General features: G+C 36.0%; 3 protein-coding genes across 3 annotated transcripts; 2 read left to right on the forward strand and 1 right to left on the reverse strand.

Annotated features, from left to right (window-relative positions):
• Positions 1 to 1,393: 1,393 nt before the first annotated feature.
• On the forward strand, positions 1,394 to 4,548 carry LOC25496306 (G-type lectin S-receptor-like serine/threonine-protein kinase At1g34300). Its single transcript, XM_013596587.3, has one exon. The coding sequence runs from the start codon at positions 1,627 to 1,629 to the stop codon at positions 4,138 to 4,140; it is 2,514 nt and encodes an 837-aa protein (XP_013452041.1). The 5' UTR covers positions 1,394 to 1,626; the 3' UTR covers positions 4,141 to 4,548.
• Positions 4,549 to 4,719: 171 nt separating this feature from the next.
• Positions 4,720 to 8,318, forward strand: LOC25496307 (G-type lectin S-receptor-like serine/threonine-protein kinase At1g34300). The gene has a single exon (XM_013596588.3). It carries the CDS (start codon positions 5,435 to 5,437, stop codon positions 7,958 to 7,960), a length of 2,526 nt encoding a protein of 841 aa, XP_013452042.1. The 5' UTR covers positions 4,720 to 5,434; the 3' UTR covers positions 7,961 to 8,318.
• Positions 8,319 to 11,326: 3,008 nt separating this feature from the next.
• Positions 11,327 to 16,310, reverse strand: LOC25496309 (protein DETOXIFICATION 54). The gene is made up of 4 exons (XM_013596589.3): positions 16,158 to 16,310; positions 15,911 to 15,997; positions 14,607 to 15,503; positions 11,327 to 12,162 (listed from the first exon to the last, which is right to left on the reverse strand). Exons 1-4 carry the CDS (start codon positions 16,185 to 16,187, stop codon positions 11,602 to 11,604), a joined length of 1,575 nt encoding a protein of 524 aa, XP_013452043.2. The 5' UTR covers positions 16,188 to 16,310; the 3' UTR covers positions 11,327 to 11,601.
• Positions 16,311 to 16,579: the final 269 nt, after the last annotated feature.

The following is a 16,579-nucleotide window of genomic DNA, read 5'->3' on the forward strand; positions in this document are numbered from 1 at the left end:
TAAATGGTGGGTGGCCCGATAATGGAAACCTGATAGCAGGTGGTCCAAACGGATCTTAGAGGAGGTTCTGATACCATATTAGAAATCGTGTTTGGGCCTAACACAATCCCACAAAACCGGCTTGTGAGGTGAGGACTGTTCCACTTATAAACACATTGTCTAACCATCTGCTAACCAATGTGGAACTCTTAACGGTATTTATGAAGACTGAGATAATAATAAATAAACACATTGAATGACTAATATTACAATATTAACGTAAGATGCTATTTTGACTAATATAGTACATGATCAAAAACTATTTTATAATTTTGATGCATTAAAAACTATAGTGTCATTTAATTTGGGAAATGAGAGTTCTTTTCCATCATGGGAAAGTTGATCATGTCCATTAGATTAAATGAGGAACATATTCCTATCATACTCTCTCAACCACTAGATTATTTTTTTATACTATCTTTCACACTCTCTCTTTCATGTCCCTACACACCCATACAACCACCACTAAATCACAAATTCAACAACTACTTTGACCACCACTGCACCACCACACACCACCATGGTTGCTGCCGGAAAGAACTCTCCTTTCCCAAATTAAATGGCACCATCATTTTAATCAAAACTCAAGGGTACCAGCAAATTTTCCTATAAAGAATCTAAATTAACCTAACGATGCAATATTATATTAATATTTTTTTAGAGGGATGCAATATTATTTTGTTCATAGTTTATTTTAGAGGGATGCATAATTATCTTGTTGTTCGAATTCCAATCACCATCGCATAAACTATACCTGTTTGTGATCGTGTTTTTTTTTATCCAATTAATCCGTTTCTCTCCAGGTAAAATGATTGTATTATATAATTTTGAATTATATTATTTTTCTTCTGTTTTTTTTTTATATAAAAAAACAAATGGGTTCTGGAAGCATAAAAAAAGAAAAGAAAAGAAAAAATGTTAAAAAAGTAAGGTTTAAATGCATTTTTGGTCTTTCTATTTAAAAAGAAAATGATGTTTTGGTCTTCCTATTTTAAAAATCATACGCTAACAAGTTTTCCGGCAGCAACCATGGTGGTGTGTGGTGGTGCAGTGGTGGTCAAAGTGGTTGTTGAATTTGTGATTTAGTGGTGGTGGTATGGGTGTGTGGGAACATGAAAGAGAGAGTGTGAAAGATAGTATAAAAAAATAATCTAGTGGTTGAGAGAGTATGATAGGAATATGTTCCTCATTTAATCTAATAGATATGATCAACTTTCTCATGGTGGGAAAGAACTCTCCTTTCCCAAATTAAATGGCACCAAAAACTATTATATCTTCTCGCATGATTGTTTATTTTACAAGAACGTCTCATACCCGCTTTTGACGGGAACAATGTCTAAAACATTGAAGGACGAAAATTAAACAAACAAAACATAAACAAAAAGTAAAACAAACCAACAGAAATGAACCTCCATCTCCATTTAGTCAAGACAAGAGCCAAGTCAAAGTCTTCTCTTTCCCACACTCTTTCACAACAACATTTCATACAAACAACAAATGCATCCAACAACATTAACAACAACAACACATTCACATAATTCCCATTGAAACAAAAAACATCATCAAAAAAACCAAACAAAACATAACATGTACCTTAAAATCTTTCTATTTTTAGCCTTTATTCTCTTTGTTGCCGCCACCGTCACCGCCGTCAACCCTGGCGACACCCTCTCCGCCTCCACCAACCAATCATGGTCATCACCATCCTCCACTTTCTCCCTCCGTTTCATCCAAACCACCCCACCAACAACCCCTCCTTCCTTCCTCGCCGCCGTAGTCTACTCCGGTGGAGCTCCAGTTGTCTGGACAGCTGGAAACTCCATCGCAGTTGACTCCGGGGGCTCCTTTCAGTTTCAAACCAACGGGAATCTCCGTCTTGTCAACGGCTCAGGCGCTGTGAAATGGGACAGCAACACAACAAGGTTGGGTGGTACATCAGTTAAAATTCAAGATAGTGGCAAATTGGTCATTTTGAATGGGACAAAGGAAGTTTGGTCAAGCTTTGATCATCTTACAGATACCCTTTTGCCATCTACAAATTTTAGTGTTGGTAAGGTATTGAAATCTGGTGATTATAGTTTTAGTCTTGCAAAGATTGGTAATTTGAGTTTGATTTGGAATGATAGTGTAACTTTTTGGACACATGGTTTGAATTCATCTGTTAATGGTAGTTTGAGTAATCCTGTTTTAGGTTTGTCGCCTATTGGGATTTTGCAGCTTAGTGATGTGAATTTGAGTACACCTGTTCCTGTTGCTTATAGTAGTGATTATGCTGATGCTGGGAGTGGTGGGAGTGATGTTTTGAGGGTTTTGAAGTTGGACAGTGATGGGAATTTGAGGATTTATAGTACTTCTAGAGGGAGTGGGAGTCCGATTGCGAGATGGGCGGCTGTTCAGGACCAGTGTCAGGTTTATGCTTTTTGTGGGAATTATGGTATTTGTAGTTATAATGATACGAATCCGATTTGTGGGTGTCCTTCGGAGAATTTCGAAGTGAATGATGGTGGAAAAGGGTGTAGGAGGAAGGTGGATCTTGCTAATTGTCGAGGGAATGAGACTATGCTGGAGTTGGATCATACACAGTTTTTGACTTATCCTCCTGAATCCTTGTCGCAGTCGTTTTTCATCGGTATATCGGCGTGTCGAGGGAATTGTCTCTCTGGGTCGGGTGCTTGTTATGCTTCTACGTCTTTGTCGGATGGAACGGGGCAATGTTACATTAAATCGGTGGATTTAGTTAGTGGTTATCATAGTCCTGCTTTACCTAGTACTTCTTATGTCAAAGTTTGTCCGCCGTTGGCTCTGAATCCACCACCTACTTCTGGGGAGACGGTGAACGAGAAGAGTTCGAGTGTACCTGGTTGGGTTGTTCTAGTTGTTGTTTTGGGTACCCTTTTAGGCGTGGTTGCTATTGAAGGTGGTTTATGGTTTTGGTGTTGTAGAAAAACTGCAAGGTTTGGTGTATTGTCGGCTCAATACGCTCTTCTTGAGTACGCTTCTGGTGCGCCGGTTCAGTTCACATACAAGGAGCTTCAGCGCTCTACAAAAAACTTCAAGGAGAAGCTCGGAGCCGGTGGATTTGGTGCTGTGTATCGAGGAATTCTTGTTAACAAAACTGTTGTTGCAGTAAAACAACTTGAAGGAATTGAGCAAGGTGAGAAACAGTTTAGGATGGAAGTTGCAACTATAAGCAGTACTCATCATTTGAATTTGGTGAGACTTATCGGCTTTTGCTCGGAAGGACGCCACAGGCTTTTAGTCTACGAGTTCATGAAAAACAGTTCCTTAGATAACTTTTTATTCCCAAAAGAAGAGCAATCGGGAAAGCTGTTGAATTGGGAGTACCGGTACAATATTGCACTTGGCACTGCTAGAGGAATCACATACCTTCATGAGGAGTGTCGTGACTGCATAGTCCACTGTGATATCAAACCTGAAAACATTCTCTTGGACGATAATTACGTCGCTAAAGTCTCGGATTTCGGTCTTGCAAAGCTCGTTAATCCAAAAGACCATAGACACAGGACTTTGACAAGTGTACGAGGAACAAGAGGATATTTAGCCCCTGAGTGGATTGCAAATCTTCCGACAACATCGAAATCTGATGTTTACAGCTACGGCATGGTCTTGTTAGAGATTGTGAGCGGAAGGAGGAACTTCGATGTCTCCGAGGAAACAAATAGGAAGAAATTTTCCACTTGGGCCTATGAAGAGTTTGAGAAAGGTAACATCAAAGGAATTTTGGACAAAAGACTCGCAGACGTAGAAGTCGATACCGAGCAAGTTACAAGGGCAATTCAAGTATGCTTTTGGTGCATCCAAGAGCAGCCGTCTCAACGTCCAGCGATGAGCAAAGTTGTTCAAATGCTAGAAGGAGTAAAAGAAATTGAGAAGCCAGCTCCTCCTAAGTTTGTTGCTGAAGGACCTGTTAGTGGAACCAGCACCTATATTAGCAGCAATGTAAGTGCATTTTCCACAGTTGGAGCCTCACCAAATGTTCCTTCGTCATCTTCATCAATCCAGACTAGTGGTGTTTCAAACTTTGCCTCGGGAAGAAATCCTGAGAAGGCAAGTTCATCCCTTTTACAATCAGATCAATGAATTTGGATTCCCTGCAGTCGCCAAAATTCCTCATTCACGGACTCACCACAAAATAAATAACTTCTTGAAATTTGCACCATTCAATCTTGATCCAATGGTCACCAACGTGGTGACAGTGTGAATGCCGGATTTTGGCGACTGCCTTCATTCTTTTATGAGCACGGTCACATTGGCTAGGGATTTGTGTTGGAACAGCAGAAGTAAGTTTTGCTGCCCAAATTTAATGTATAATATATATTCTGTATGTTATTTTTATTTTTTCTACATGATGATCATTATATACTAGTTTAAAATAGGAGATTGCAAATTTATAGTTGAAATAATTATTTGTATTCAATTCCTGAAATTTCTGGTTATTGTGTATGTCCATATGATGCAGCAGAAGCTATATATCAAGACTACTTTGTTGAAAGTTTTTGTAGTTTTATTTACTATAATTTCATTTACATGTAATTAGTTTGATTCAAACATTCAGTCTCCAAATACAAATAAAAGTGATTTGACAATGGCATTGCAACACTGTAATTAGAGATATTTGATTATACAATCAAGATTATGAAAAGTTATATTCAGTTCTAGATCTGCAGAAAAAGTCCTAATCTTTGCGGCCAGTGAATTTCTTTATAAGTTGTTTGTAGTGTTTTAGAATGAATTTAGCTAGCAACATGTATTCTCTAATTTGCTTGAAATTATAATGGGAGAAAATTACACAATAAAATATTAGAAAAATAAAATTGACCAACAAAGTCCGTAAGGCCTAACTCAACTAGCAATACTTATATTGTTGAGCTGAAAACTTTCACCTGAGTTTGAACGCGAGACTTTGCAGTTGTGTGTGTAATTTTCAGTGGTGTTTATCGCTTCGTCTACCACAAGAAGAATGAAAAACAGAAATGAACCTCCATTGGTGAAAACTTTCACTTGAGTTTGAACGCGAAACTTCGCAGTTGTGTGTGTAATTTTCAGTGTTTATCACTTCGTCTACGACAAAAAGAATGAAAAACAGAAATGAAGCTCCATTGGTCAATCAAGTTATCAAATGCAAGACAAGAGCCAGGTCAAAGTCTTCCTTTTCCCAAACTATACTCCAGCACCACTCTAAGGTCAATTTCCACAAAAAGAAAAACCAAAACACACGACTCTACAAATACCAGTCCCATTGAAATGTCATCAAACAAATATGTACCACAACTTTCACAAATCAAACCAAAACAAACGGCAATACAACTACAAATGTATCCAACAGCAATAACATTCACACAAATCCCAGTGAAACAACATCATTCAAACAAACATGTACCACAAATCCCACTTTCTATTCTTAACTTTTCTTCTCTTCACCGCTGCGATGACCACCGCCGCGACAGCCGTCAACCCCGGTTGCACTCTCTATGCCTCCAACACCAACCAATCATGGTCCTCCACAAGTTCCACTTTCTCTTTACGTTTTGTCCCTGTCGACCCACCAACCTCTCCTCCTTCCTTCCTCGCCGCCATTGTGTACTCTGGTGGAGCTCCTGTTGTCTGGACAGCAGGTAACTCCACCGCTGTCGACTCCAGTGGTTCCTTCCAGTTTCTTACCAACGGCAACCTTCGTCTCATTAACGGTTCTGGCGCCACCGTCTGGGACTCTGGGACTGCTAATATGGGTGCAACATCAGCCACTGTTGAAGACAGTGGTAAATTGGCGATTTTGAACGGAACAAAGGAAGTTTGGTCGAGCTTTGATCATCTTACAGATACCCTTTTGCCTTCTCAGAATTTTACTGTTGGTAAGATTTTGAAATCTGGTGATTATAGTTTTAGTCTTGGAAAGAATGGTAATTTGAATTTGATTTGGAATGATAGTATAACTTTTTGGACTCATGGTTTGAATTCTTCTGTGAATGTGAGTTTGAGTAATCCTGTTTTAGGGTTAACATCCATTGGAATTTTGCAACTTTCTGATGTGAAATTGAGTACCCCTGTTATTGTTGCTTATAGTAGTGACTACGATAATGTAGGGAGTGGTGTGAGCGATGTTCTTAGGGTCTTGAAATTAGATAGGGATGGGAATTTGAGGATTTATAACACTTCTAGGGGTAGTGGAAATCCGGTTGCGAGATGGGCGGCCGTTCAGGACCAGTGTAAGGTTTATGCTTTTTGCGGAAACTATGGTATTTGCAGTTATAATGATACGAACCCTATTTGTGGTTGTCCTTCGGAGAATTTCGAGATGATTGATGGTATTAGAAAAGGGTGTAGGAGGAAAGTGGATCTTGATAGTTGTCAAGGGAATGAAACTATGTTGACATTGGATCATACGCAGTTATTAACTTATTACCCTGAGACTGATTCGTCGCTTCTCATTGGTTTCACGGCGTGTAGAGGAAATTGTCTCTCAGGTTCGCGTGCTTGTTTTGCTTCTACTTCGTTGTTGGATGGAAGTGGACATTGTTATTTGAAGTCGGTAGATTTTTTCAGTGGATATTATAGTCCAACGTTACCTAGTATTTCGTATGTCAAGGTTTGTTCGCCGTTGGCTCCAAATCCACCACCCTCTTTGGGGGAGACGGTGAAGGAAAAGAGTTCGAGTGTACCTGCTTGGGTTATTGTGGTTATTATTCTGGGAACCCTTTTAGTTGGGATTGCTATTGAAAGCGGATTATGGATTTGGTGCTGTAGAAATACTGCAAGGTTTGGTGTATTGTCGGCTCGGTATGCACTTCTAGAATACGCTTCAGGTGCGCCGATTCAGTTCACATACAAGGAACTTCAGCGCTCGACAAAAGGGTTCAAGGAGAAGCTCGGAGCTGGTGGATTTGGTGCTGTGTATCGAGGAATTCTTGTTAACAAAACTGTTGTTGCGGTGAAACAGCTTGAGGGAATTGAGCAAGGGGAGAAACAGTTTAGAATGGAAGTTGCAACGATAAGCAGTACTCATCATCTTAATTTGGTGAGACTTATAGGTTTTTGCTCGGAAGGACGCCGCAGGCTTTTAGTCTATGAGTTCATGAAAAATAGTTCCTTGGATAATTTTTTATTCCCGGAAGAAGAGCAACTGGGAAAACTGTTGAATTGGGAGTATCGGTACAATATAGCGCTCGGCACTGCAAAAGGAATCACATACCTGCACGAGGAGTGTCGCGACTGCATAGTCCACTGTGATATCAAACCTGAAAACATTCTCTTGGACGAGAATTACGTCGCTAAAGTATCGGATTTCGGTCTGGCAAAGCTCGTTAATCCGAAGGAACATAGACACAGAACGTTGACAAGCGTACGAGGAACAAGAGGATATTTAGCCCCTGAATGGATTGCAAATCTTCCTATAACATCGAAATCTGATGTTTACAGCTACGGCATGGTTTTGTTAGAGATTGTGAGCGGAAAGAGGAACTTTAATGTCTCCGACGAAACAGATAGGAAGAAATTCTCAATTTGGGCCTATGAAGAGTTTGAGAAAGGTAACATCAAAGGAATTTTGGATAAAAGACTGGCCGATATGGAAGTTGATATGGAGCAAGTTATGAGAGCGATTCAGGTATGCTTTTGGTGCATCCAAGAGCAACCATCTCAAAGACCGGTGATGAGCAAAGTCGTTCAAATGCTAGAAGGTGTAAAAGAAATTGAGAAACCACCTTCTCTAAAATTAGTCATTGAAGGACCTGTTAGCGAAACCAGCATCTACATTAGTAGCAATGTTAGTGCATTTTCCACAATTGGAGCCTCACCAAATGTTCCTTCATCACCATCAATCCAGATTAGTGGTGTTTCATACTTCGCCTCGGGACGAAACCCTGAGAAGGCAACTTCATCCCTCTTGCAATCAAATCAATGAATTTGGATTCCCTACGGTCGCCAAAATTCCGCATTTATGCAGATGCAGTCACAGCATAAAACAAAAACCGCTTGAAATATGCACCATCCGATATTGATCCATTTATCCAATGGTTACCAATGTGGCCACCACTGCGTGAATGCGGATTTTGGCAATTGCAGGGAATCTGGATTCCTGATTATTGATAGAAACTACATTCATTTTTTAAAACAATTATTTACTGCAAACCAAGTGTAATTACCATCAAGAGCAAGTCATCATTGTGGCCTATAAATTCCTTTATATTAGATTAAAGTTCATGTTTGTATTGTTTTAGAATGAACTACCTAGAAACATACTCTACTAATTGAAATTCTGATTTGTCGCACCAAATTTTATATCGGGCCTACGTGATTTTGCGAGACCAATTAGATAGAGTACAAAAAACAAAAATTAGATTACTATGTATGTTGAGAAGAGTGTGTTTGAAAGTGTTTTCATAGCGCTCTTCAGAATCACTAAAACAAACCTAAATGTTCGAGGTAGGCAGTCGAGTCCATCACTAACGGTAGGTTGCTCTTTTCTCGTGCCTCGATGTACCACATGAGAGAAGCTACGAATGTGAGCTTCCAATTCACCGTGCGGCGGTGTTTCGTTGCAGCTCACGAGAACAGACACTAAACATATACTCCAGCATTGTAGATTCTCATCATCCAATAGATATTCTTACAGTGTTTTATGATCATTGTAAAACCAAAATACAAAAAACAACTCAGAAGACAGAAGGAATAATAACAGCTTTGTTGCTGGAAACTTTCTTTGGTCACAAACAATTAAAACAATGTCTGTTAGATTTATGTTCATTATTAAAGTATAAAGATATTCTGTCATAATTTCAAACTTTCTGTTTTAACAGATAATAATTTGAAAGCTGATGTTACATACTACCTCCGTTTCAAAATATAACATACATCATTAAATGAATGAACCTAAAAAGTGAATTTTGTTTATATTTTAAAACGGAAGGAGTACAATTAATTTTTCAAAATAAAAGATTCCAGTTGCAACAGAAAAGGCCTAAGGAATACCTCATTTCTTGATTTATAAACTTCTACTTTAAATGCTACAATAATGCAAACACAAAAATAAAGACCAAACTATATTATTATTTATTTCAAACAAATGTGTATAATTCTCATTTTTGCATGAATGTGTCAAGCAAAAGTGCCCTACACAATGATACAAAACTAGATTATTATTTATTTCAAATATTTATTATTAATTTTTCAATGTCTTATTTAACATGAAAAGATATTTAAGCAAGAGGATGAATACTTTAACCTCTTGTAACTCTAACAATGATCCATGATGTTCCTTGGAAGTAAATGTTAACGATTGAAACAGTCACTTATCAATTTGATTAAATAAAAATATGTATATCCCCGTGAGCTTAGCTCAGTTGGTAGGGATATTGCATATTATATGCAGGGGCCGGGGTTCGAATCCCGGACACCCCACTTCTCCACAATGATACATTTTTTTAAAACTAATATCAATCAAGTCAGCGTCAAGTGCGAGGACGATGACGACTATAAGTTTCTATTTTTAAAAGATGATATTCTTCGTTGTTAAAGTTTCAACCAATTTTTAAGAGACCATCATCTATAGTATACTATTTATCAAAGTAGTCTACGATATATTTTTTTTAGAGGTACGGTGTAATATGTTGTGAGTGAATGAGCAAATCAATTTACGAAAGGTAGAATTGATAGATGAGAATCTGCTTAAAACTTGTGTTCTTTAGTATATAAACTGAAATAACACAAAATTTAAAAGGTATATAAATTGAAACAATAAAAGAAAATGATAGAAGAAGACTAACTAAAAGAAAAGGGAGAGATGAGTGACTTCATCAATTTTCTTCATATCCACTATTGATCATTATTTTCTTTTTTATACAAAAACTCAAGCTTCCTTCATTTTAAAAACCACTAACTACAAATTCATTTGCGTCGACCAATCATGTTGTCCAAAGTTTATTTATGTTGAATTTCAAGTGTGAGTGGTTAAATACCACATCGATTAGAAATTGAGAAAATGTTGGATATATACGAGAGGGGATCCATATACCTGATGCTTTAAGGTTTTAGGTAATAGTGTGATGTCTCTCTCTTAGCGGGTTCTTGATGTTTAGTCCACTGCCGCTCCTAGCGCTTTCCAGACTCCCCAACAACTGGTATCAGAGCCATGGTTAAGGCTCGGTACGGGAGCGGGAGTGGGATCCTAGTGTGGATCAGACTAGTAATGTTGGTGACTCACACTTGAGGGGAAGATTGTTGGATTTCAAGATTGAGTGATTAAGAGATGAGACTCATATACCTAATATCTTAAGGTTTTTGATAAATATGTGATGTCTTAATCTCTTAATGGTCCTAGACGTTTTGTCCATTACCGCTCCCAACACTCCCTAGACTACCCAACAATTTCTTCGTATGCTATTTTGAATCATAACACCATTTTGAATAACATTTAACATTTTACAATTCTGAAGAAGTAAAAATGAAGTACTTTTATGATCAAAACATTAATATCTTGGATAATTTTTTCTATATAATACATTTTTCATATACTTTAAGGCTGTGATGAGTTACTAGTACAGGTGAGGTACTGATCTCACGAGTGTTATTCGGCTGGCAATATAATTAAGTCCTGCTTTTACATAACAGCTTTAACACAAAGCTGCTTTCTGTTTGATTACTCAGTTTCATTTCAGCCTTATTTCTAAAAATTAGCAAATGTCAGATATCAGATTCTCATATTCCAGCTATATCTCCATCCATGCACTTGTCACACATATCAGACCAAAAGCTACTTTTTTCACTATACTATTTTTCCATTTCCCTATAATATTCTGTGTATATTTGGTATTGGTTTTAGAAATTCTTAAATTTGATTCTAAAATTGGAAAACTGGAATTGACATGTTATCATGTAGCCATAAAAAATGATCTTAGCGTGTGTTTGATTGTATGCTGAGTAGAATTAATTTGATAAAATTGATTTTGCAGATTTTTTTTTAATAAATAGAATTGATTTTGTAGAATTAATTTTGGTTGAAAATATTTCTAACTCAAGTTTAATTGATTTTGTCTTTAGACTTAATTCTACTATCTTTGGATATAATTTGTAGTTTTTTTACTTTAAATGTGATTTTTACACTTAAATTTGAACATAGAAAACTTCACATTGAATCATAAAAAAAAAACTCACATTCAACTCATTTTTAACTAAATTAATCTTACAAAATCAAGTTATATTAAACTCGTTTTTCGACTTGAATTAATTTTTTAAATCAATTTTAGTTAAGGTAGAACCAAACACACTAAAAGAATGTAATAACCTAATGTGATATATGTAACCATTGTTGGTATAGAAAGTGATACATTGTTAATCATAAACCCTTTTTCAAAAAATGAAAAGGAAAGGAAAGATGAAAGAAAACAACATATCCTCCTCAAAAGCAACCCCATCCATCACATGAAAGCACCACTCATAAATCTCCAAATCCAATTTACTAGACGACAATATCTAATCTTTTATACCAACATACAAAATCCAAATGTCATTATAGACATCATTCTCTTCTAGGTTATAGTGTCTTTTTTAGCACATGTCAATTTTGTTCCCATTTTCATTCTCTAATAAACCTTTGCATTCTTCATTTTTCTTCTTGTCTTTGTTCATCACCATCTCTACCATTGTTAGTTTCTCTGCCTTCAATGCCTCAGCTTCCCAATCAGTTTTTATAATCACAACATATAAAATTGACAAAGCACATGCCACTTGTGCAGATAAAAGCCCAAACCAAAGCCCACTAAACCCAATCTTGAACCAAAATGCCAAGCCCACGGCAACCGGAGTACCGACAAAGTAGAATGAGCCTAGGTTTATGTTGGCCCCTATGACGGGCCGGGCCGTTCCACGAAGGATGCCGCAGCCGGTTGTTTGTGGGCAGTTTCCAAGCTCGCATAGGCCCATAATCGGCATGACTGATGCAACTAAGGCTTTGACGGGCTCGTCGTTTGTGAAAAGCCCGGCCCATCCGTATCTGAGGATCACTGTCCATGTTACATTGATAAAGCCCATCACAAATGCACATGCTAAAGCTACCATGGCTGCTAGCTTTGCTTTGTAGGGTTTACCTGCTCCAAGCTCATTCCCTACCTGCATTTATTGCATTGAAAATAATTATACTTAACCATTATAATAAATTTCATGTAGGCTTTTATTATTTGTTCAAGTACAAAAATTTCAACAATTTAAAATAACAATCAAGCTATGACTTATTTTTTAATCACCAAAAAATCGTATTTATACAATCGTCATTTCGATGACCATGAATCGAAATCAGACAGTTCAGCTTTCAACAATTTGAAATAGCAATTTCGATGACCATGAATCGAAGTTAGATAGTTCAGATTTCAAATAGATTTTTAATATGTTTAAAAAACTAAACTACCATACTTAGTATACCTAAGAAATTATTAAATATGCATATATCATATCTTATCTTATATTAAATGATTTGATATTAGAACCATAACCAACAAAACATTAGGGTATGAGAGAGTGACAGTGTCAACATTAGTTAAAAGAAACCCTAAAATCAAATATCATTGTGGGCCCCACAAGAAAAGTAGGTTTTTTATGTTGGGATTTGATGGTTAAATTATTTGGTAAAATAGAAATCTATGATGATGAAGTTCCTATGCAAGCCAAGCAGAATTGCACTTACAAGTGATGAATTATTTCTAGTTTTGTGGAGTCACATTACAAGTGTGACCTAACTGCATTGGGACCTTGTACTTGACGCAATCATACAACAAACTAATACCTCAGCAAGGACAAACTAAGGATTTACGTTTTGCCCAAAAGGAATATAAAAAAGAAAGCAAAGAAAAAAGATCAAAGATTCTTATACCAAAAAAAATAAAAACAAAGATTCAGGGTATAAACTTTAAACAAATTTGCAGCATAAAATCTCCACACGTGTATTTGGTATCTGATTGGAGAGAGAAAAAGTAAAAACAACTACTTTTGACACTAATATTTTATTTTTTACACTAAGCACTAAGTCAATAATACATTAAAATAAGGTCAATAATACAATAAAATAAGGTTATCAAAACTATTACAAACTCCCACACATAAATTGGAGGTATCAGGGTTCGAATTTCGATCATGACGATCAATCTAACAATTTCGGCATTTTTGTAGTTAAATTAGAACTTATGAAACTGTATTTGTAATTATTTATTGTAGAATAAAACAATTTAATAATTGAGATCCTTGATTGTTGGAAAAATCACCAAAGACAAGTAAAATGAAGAGCCTTAAATAGAAAAAAAAGTGTGATAAATTTTGAATGAAATAGTTGAAGAAAATCATGAATGAAGTTAGCATTTACTTCCATACTTCTTAGGCTAGATACATAGAATAAAATTTAAAATAAAAAACAAAATTGTAAGCTTTTTTTTTTTTTTTTGAGGGAAACAAAATTGTAAGCTAAAAAAATAAAAAAATTCAGATGATTTTAAAGTAGTGCAGCACCTACAATTAATCATAGTATAATTTTAGGGTAGGGCAGCATCTACAATCATAGTATATTGTCAGCTACATCATAGTATGTTAGGGACCACATCCTTGCATCAAACATACATTTTCAATGGTCAAATGTGATTTTATCTTGTATGAAGATATTTGACTTTTTGAATAAAACAATTTTAACCTCAAACTTCTACTAACTTGCTTTATATAAATATATTCAAAAATCAATGGTAGTAACTAATAGAAAAAACACAATTAAAGTATGTTTAGATCACAAAATACATTTTGAAGTTTCACAAAATCACGATATCTTAATGATTTTATCGAAATCATCGTCATAATTGATTTTTTAAAATCACAATACCATCTACTCTGATACTAAACATGCACTTTTACCGTTAAAGCTAACATCGAGAAGCCAAATTGCTAAAACATCTAGTCATGTAGAATATAAAAATCAAACTAGCCATGCCACTCCATTTCCCTCACTATTTTTTAGTATATATTTTATAGTTCTTCATGCCACCCCACCCAATACCAACCTAAGTGGAAAATATTTAAAAATTGAGACTCTCATCTCAAACCAACATATAAAATTCAAAAATCGTTATTGCTAACAAAGCTTTTTGGCTTATAAAGAAAAAGGTTAAAATAAAATAAGGGTGAATACCAATTTTATTCTTCCAAAAAATACGCAAACATCCAATATAGTCCCTCAAAACAAAAAAGTACACATGTAGTCCCATGATGAAATTGTATCCACTAAAAATATCAAACTAAAAAAAACTCAATTGGCAGAGACAATATTGTAATATGGAGGGGTCGGGTTCGAATCTCAGACACTTCACTTATTCATCTTATAAGATGAAAAGCTATTCGTGTGTTTTAAATGACAATCAATCATATCATAAATTTAAAAGTAGTGAGGTTTAAACTCAATGTTATGCTTACGACGATTATGATTGATCGATAATGTAAATACTATTTTCACACATTGTGTATATGAATGAAAAAATCCAAAATAACATAAAGAAATGGAAGTAAAAAGAAGAGACACATACCCTAGCAGAAACACAAGCAGCAAGAGCCATAGGGACAGTATACATCATACTAGTTGTCTGAATCAAAATCCCAGTAGCAGCAACAGCCAATGTAGGATTCTCCAAATAACCAGCCAAAACAGTAACAATCTCATACCACCACCATTCCAAACATATCATAAGACAACTAGGTACAGCCAATTTCATCAACTCCCCCAAACCTTCACTAACCACCATCATCCCTCCGCCACCGCCGCCACAACCCGGCCATTTTAACATCATCTCCTTCTTCCTAAACAACCCGACATACCCCGCCATCAACACGACCATGTTCATATTCGTTAACACGGACGCCATCGCCACGCCCGGTACACCAAATTGCATCACCATAACCAAGAAATAATTCAAAGGCACATGAAAAAGAACTGCTATAAGGGAGCAATACATCATAGGTTTTGTCACTTTTTGTGACCTTAAAAACACTCTCAAAGGTTGTAACAAAGTATTTGTTAAAAGATCAGGTAGTGAATAGAAACAATATATTGCTGCCATTTCAGTGATTTTACCATCTTGTCCCATGAAAAGCATGATTTTTTCAAGGTTAAGCCAAAGGAGACTTATGGGCACAATTGCCATTAGAAGTATGAGAACCATCCGTTGTAGTGAAAGGGAAAGAAGTTCCCAATTTTTGCTACCGAAAGCTTGGCTACAAACCGGTTCGAGACCGGAGGCGAGGCCGACGAGAACAGAGTACCCTGTTATGTTTGTGAAACCTATGGACAGTGCACCACCTGCTAGCTCTAAGCTACCAAGACGACCAAGGAAGAGAACTGAAACAACAGCTCTAACAAAAACTAGCATGTTCATGGCTGTTAATGGTAAAGCCATGCTCCAAAGTTCCTTCAACTCTTCCACCACCTTGTCACAAAGTTTGCATCAAACAATTTAGTATAACACAAAAAAAAAAAAAATAGACTATCTAAATATTTGGTATCACCGGTAATTTGCTAGAATCTGAAAAGCCACATAGTTTTTTGAAAGATACAACGGTGGCTCGTGATTCTGGCAAACTTATTGTGATACCAAACATACAATATAGATGAAAAATCACAATTAGTTTGCATCAAACAATTTAGTACAACACAAGGAAAAAGAGATTGTCTGCATGTTTGGTATCACAATGGATATGTCAGTACGAGTCATTCTGGCAAAAGCTGCATATGGTAAGTCATCGTGATTCTGCAAACCTAGTGACCTACTCTGATACCAAACATACACTGTAGTTGAAACACAAAAATGTGATTGTACAAAGTTTTTTGTATTACCTGAGAGGTTGTAGGGAATTTGTGAGAAAAGAAATCATGGTCTTTATCATCTTCTCTCATATTTGTTGACAAATATGTGTTCTTCAGCTGCAAAAGAGTAGTGAATCAAACAGTGAGTGAAAGAAGAAGAAAAAGATGAAAACAGAAGATGAAAAGAGGATCTACTTTGTTTGTTTCAATATAATCAATCATACATAATCTACCTATAATAGCTAGTGAAGAGAAAAAAGGGTAAGCACAAACAAACCTTTTCTTCTTCTAGGTTTCTAAAAACCATAAAAGGGTAAGACAGAGAATGTATGAGAAGAAAGAAAATGAAAAGGTTTTATGGGGGAAAGACACATTTAAGTAGAGCAACCAACAACATTGAAAAAGGTGCAACAAAAAATAACAAAAGGTGCAAGGAGAATAACATTTTTGCCCATCAATAGATTTTGATTTAGAAATATTGGGATTCCAAACGTAAAATATAATTTGTTCTTAGACCTTTGAGACATAAAACTTATGATGTGGCATATACTAGTAAACTATAATTAGTCAAAAAGAATAAAGATAAAATATTTTTGATCTCATAATTTGATGGGATGAAAGTTTAAAAAGTAAAGAATCTTTAAATTTGTACCAAAAAAAATAAAAAATCTTTAAATTATGAAGTTCGAATAAAAAAAA

The sequence above is a fragment of the Medicago truncatula genome, chromosome 6, assembly GCF_003473485.1.
Source record: "Medicago truncatula cultivar Jemalong A17 chromosome 6, MtrunA17r5.0-ANR, whole genome shotgun sequence".
NCBI classification, from domain to species: domain Eukaryota; kingdom Viridiplantae; phylum Streptophyta; class Magnoliopsida; order Fabales; family Fabaceae; genus Medicago; species Medicago truncatula.

Excerpts from the sequence above, each read along its gene's own strand:
- LOC25496309 (XM_013596589.3), bottom strand. The coding sequence starts at position 16,187 with ATGGTTTTTAGAAACCTAGAAGAAGAAAAG. Across the intron at positions 15,504-15,910 it reads AATTCCCTACAACCTCTCAG|GTGGTGGAAGAGTTGAAGGA; the intron begins GTAATACAAAAA and ends CTTTGTGACAAG. Across the intron at positions 12,163-14,606 it reads CTGCTTGTGTTTCTGCTAGG|GTAGGGAATGAGCTTGGAGC; the intron begins GTATGTGTCTCT and ends CAATAAATGCAG.
- LOC25496306 (XM_013596587.3), top strand. The coding sequence starts at position 1,627 with ATGTACCTTAAAATCTTTCTATTTTTAGCCTTTATTCTCTTTGTTGCC.
- LOC25496307 (XM_013596588.3), top strand. The coding sequence starts at position 5,435 with ATGTACCACAAATCCCACTTTCTATTCTTAACTTTTCTTCTCTTCACC.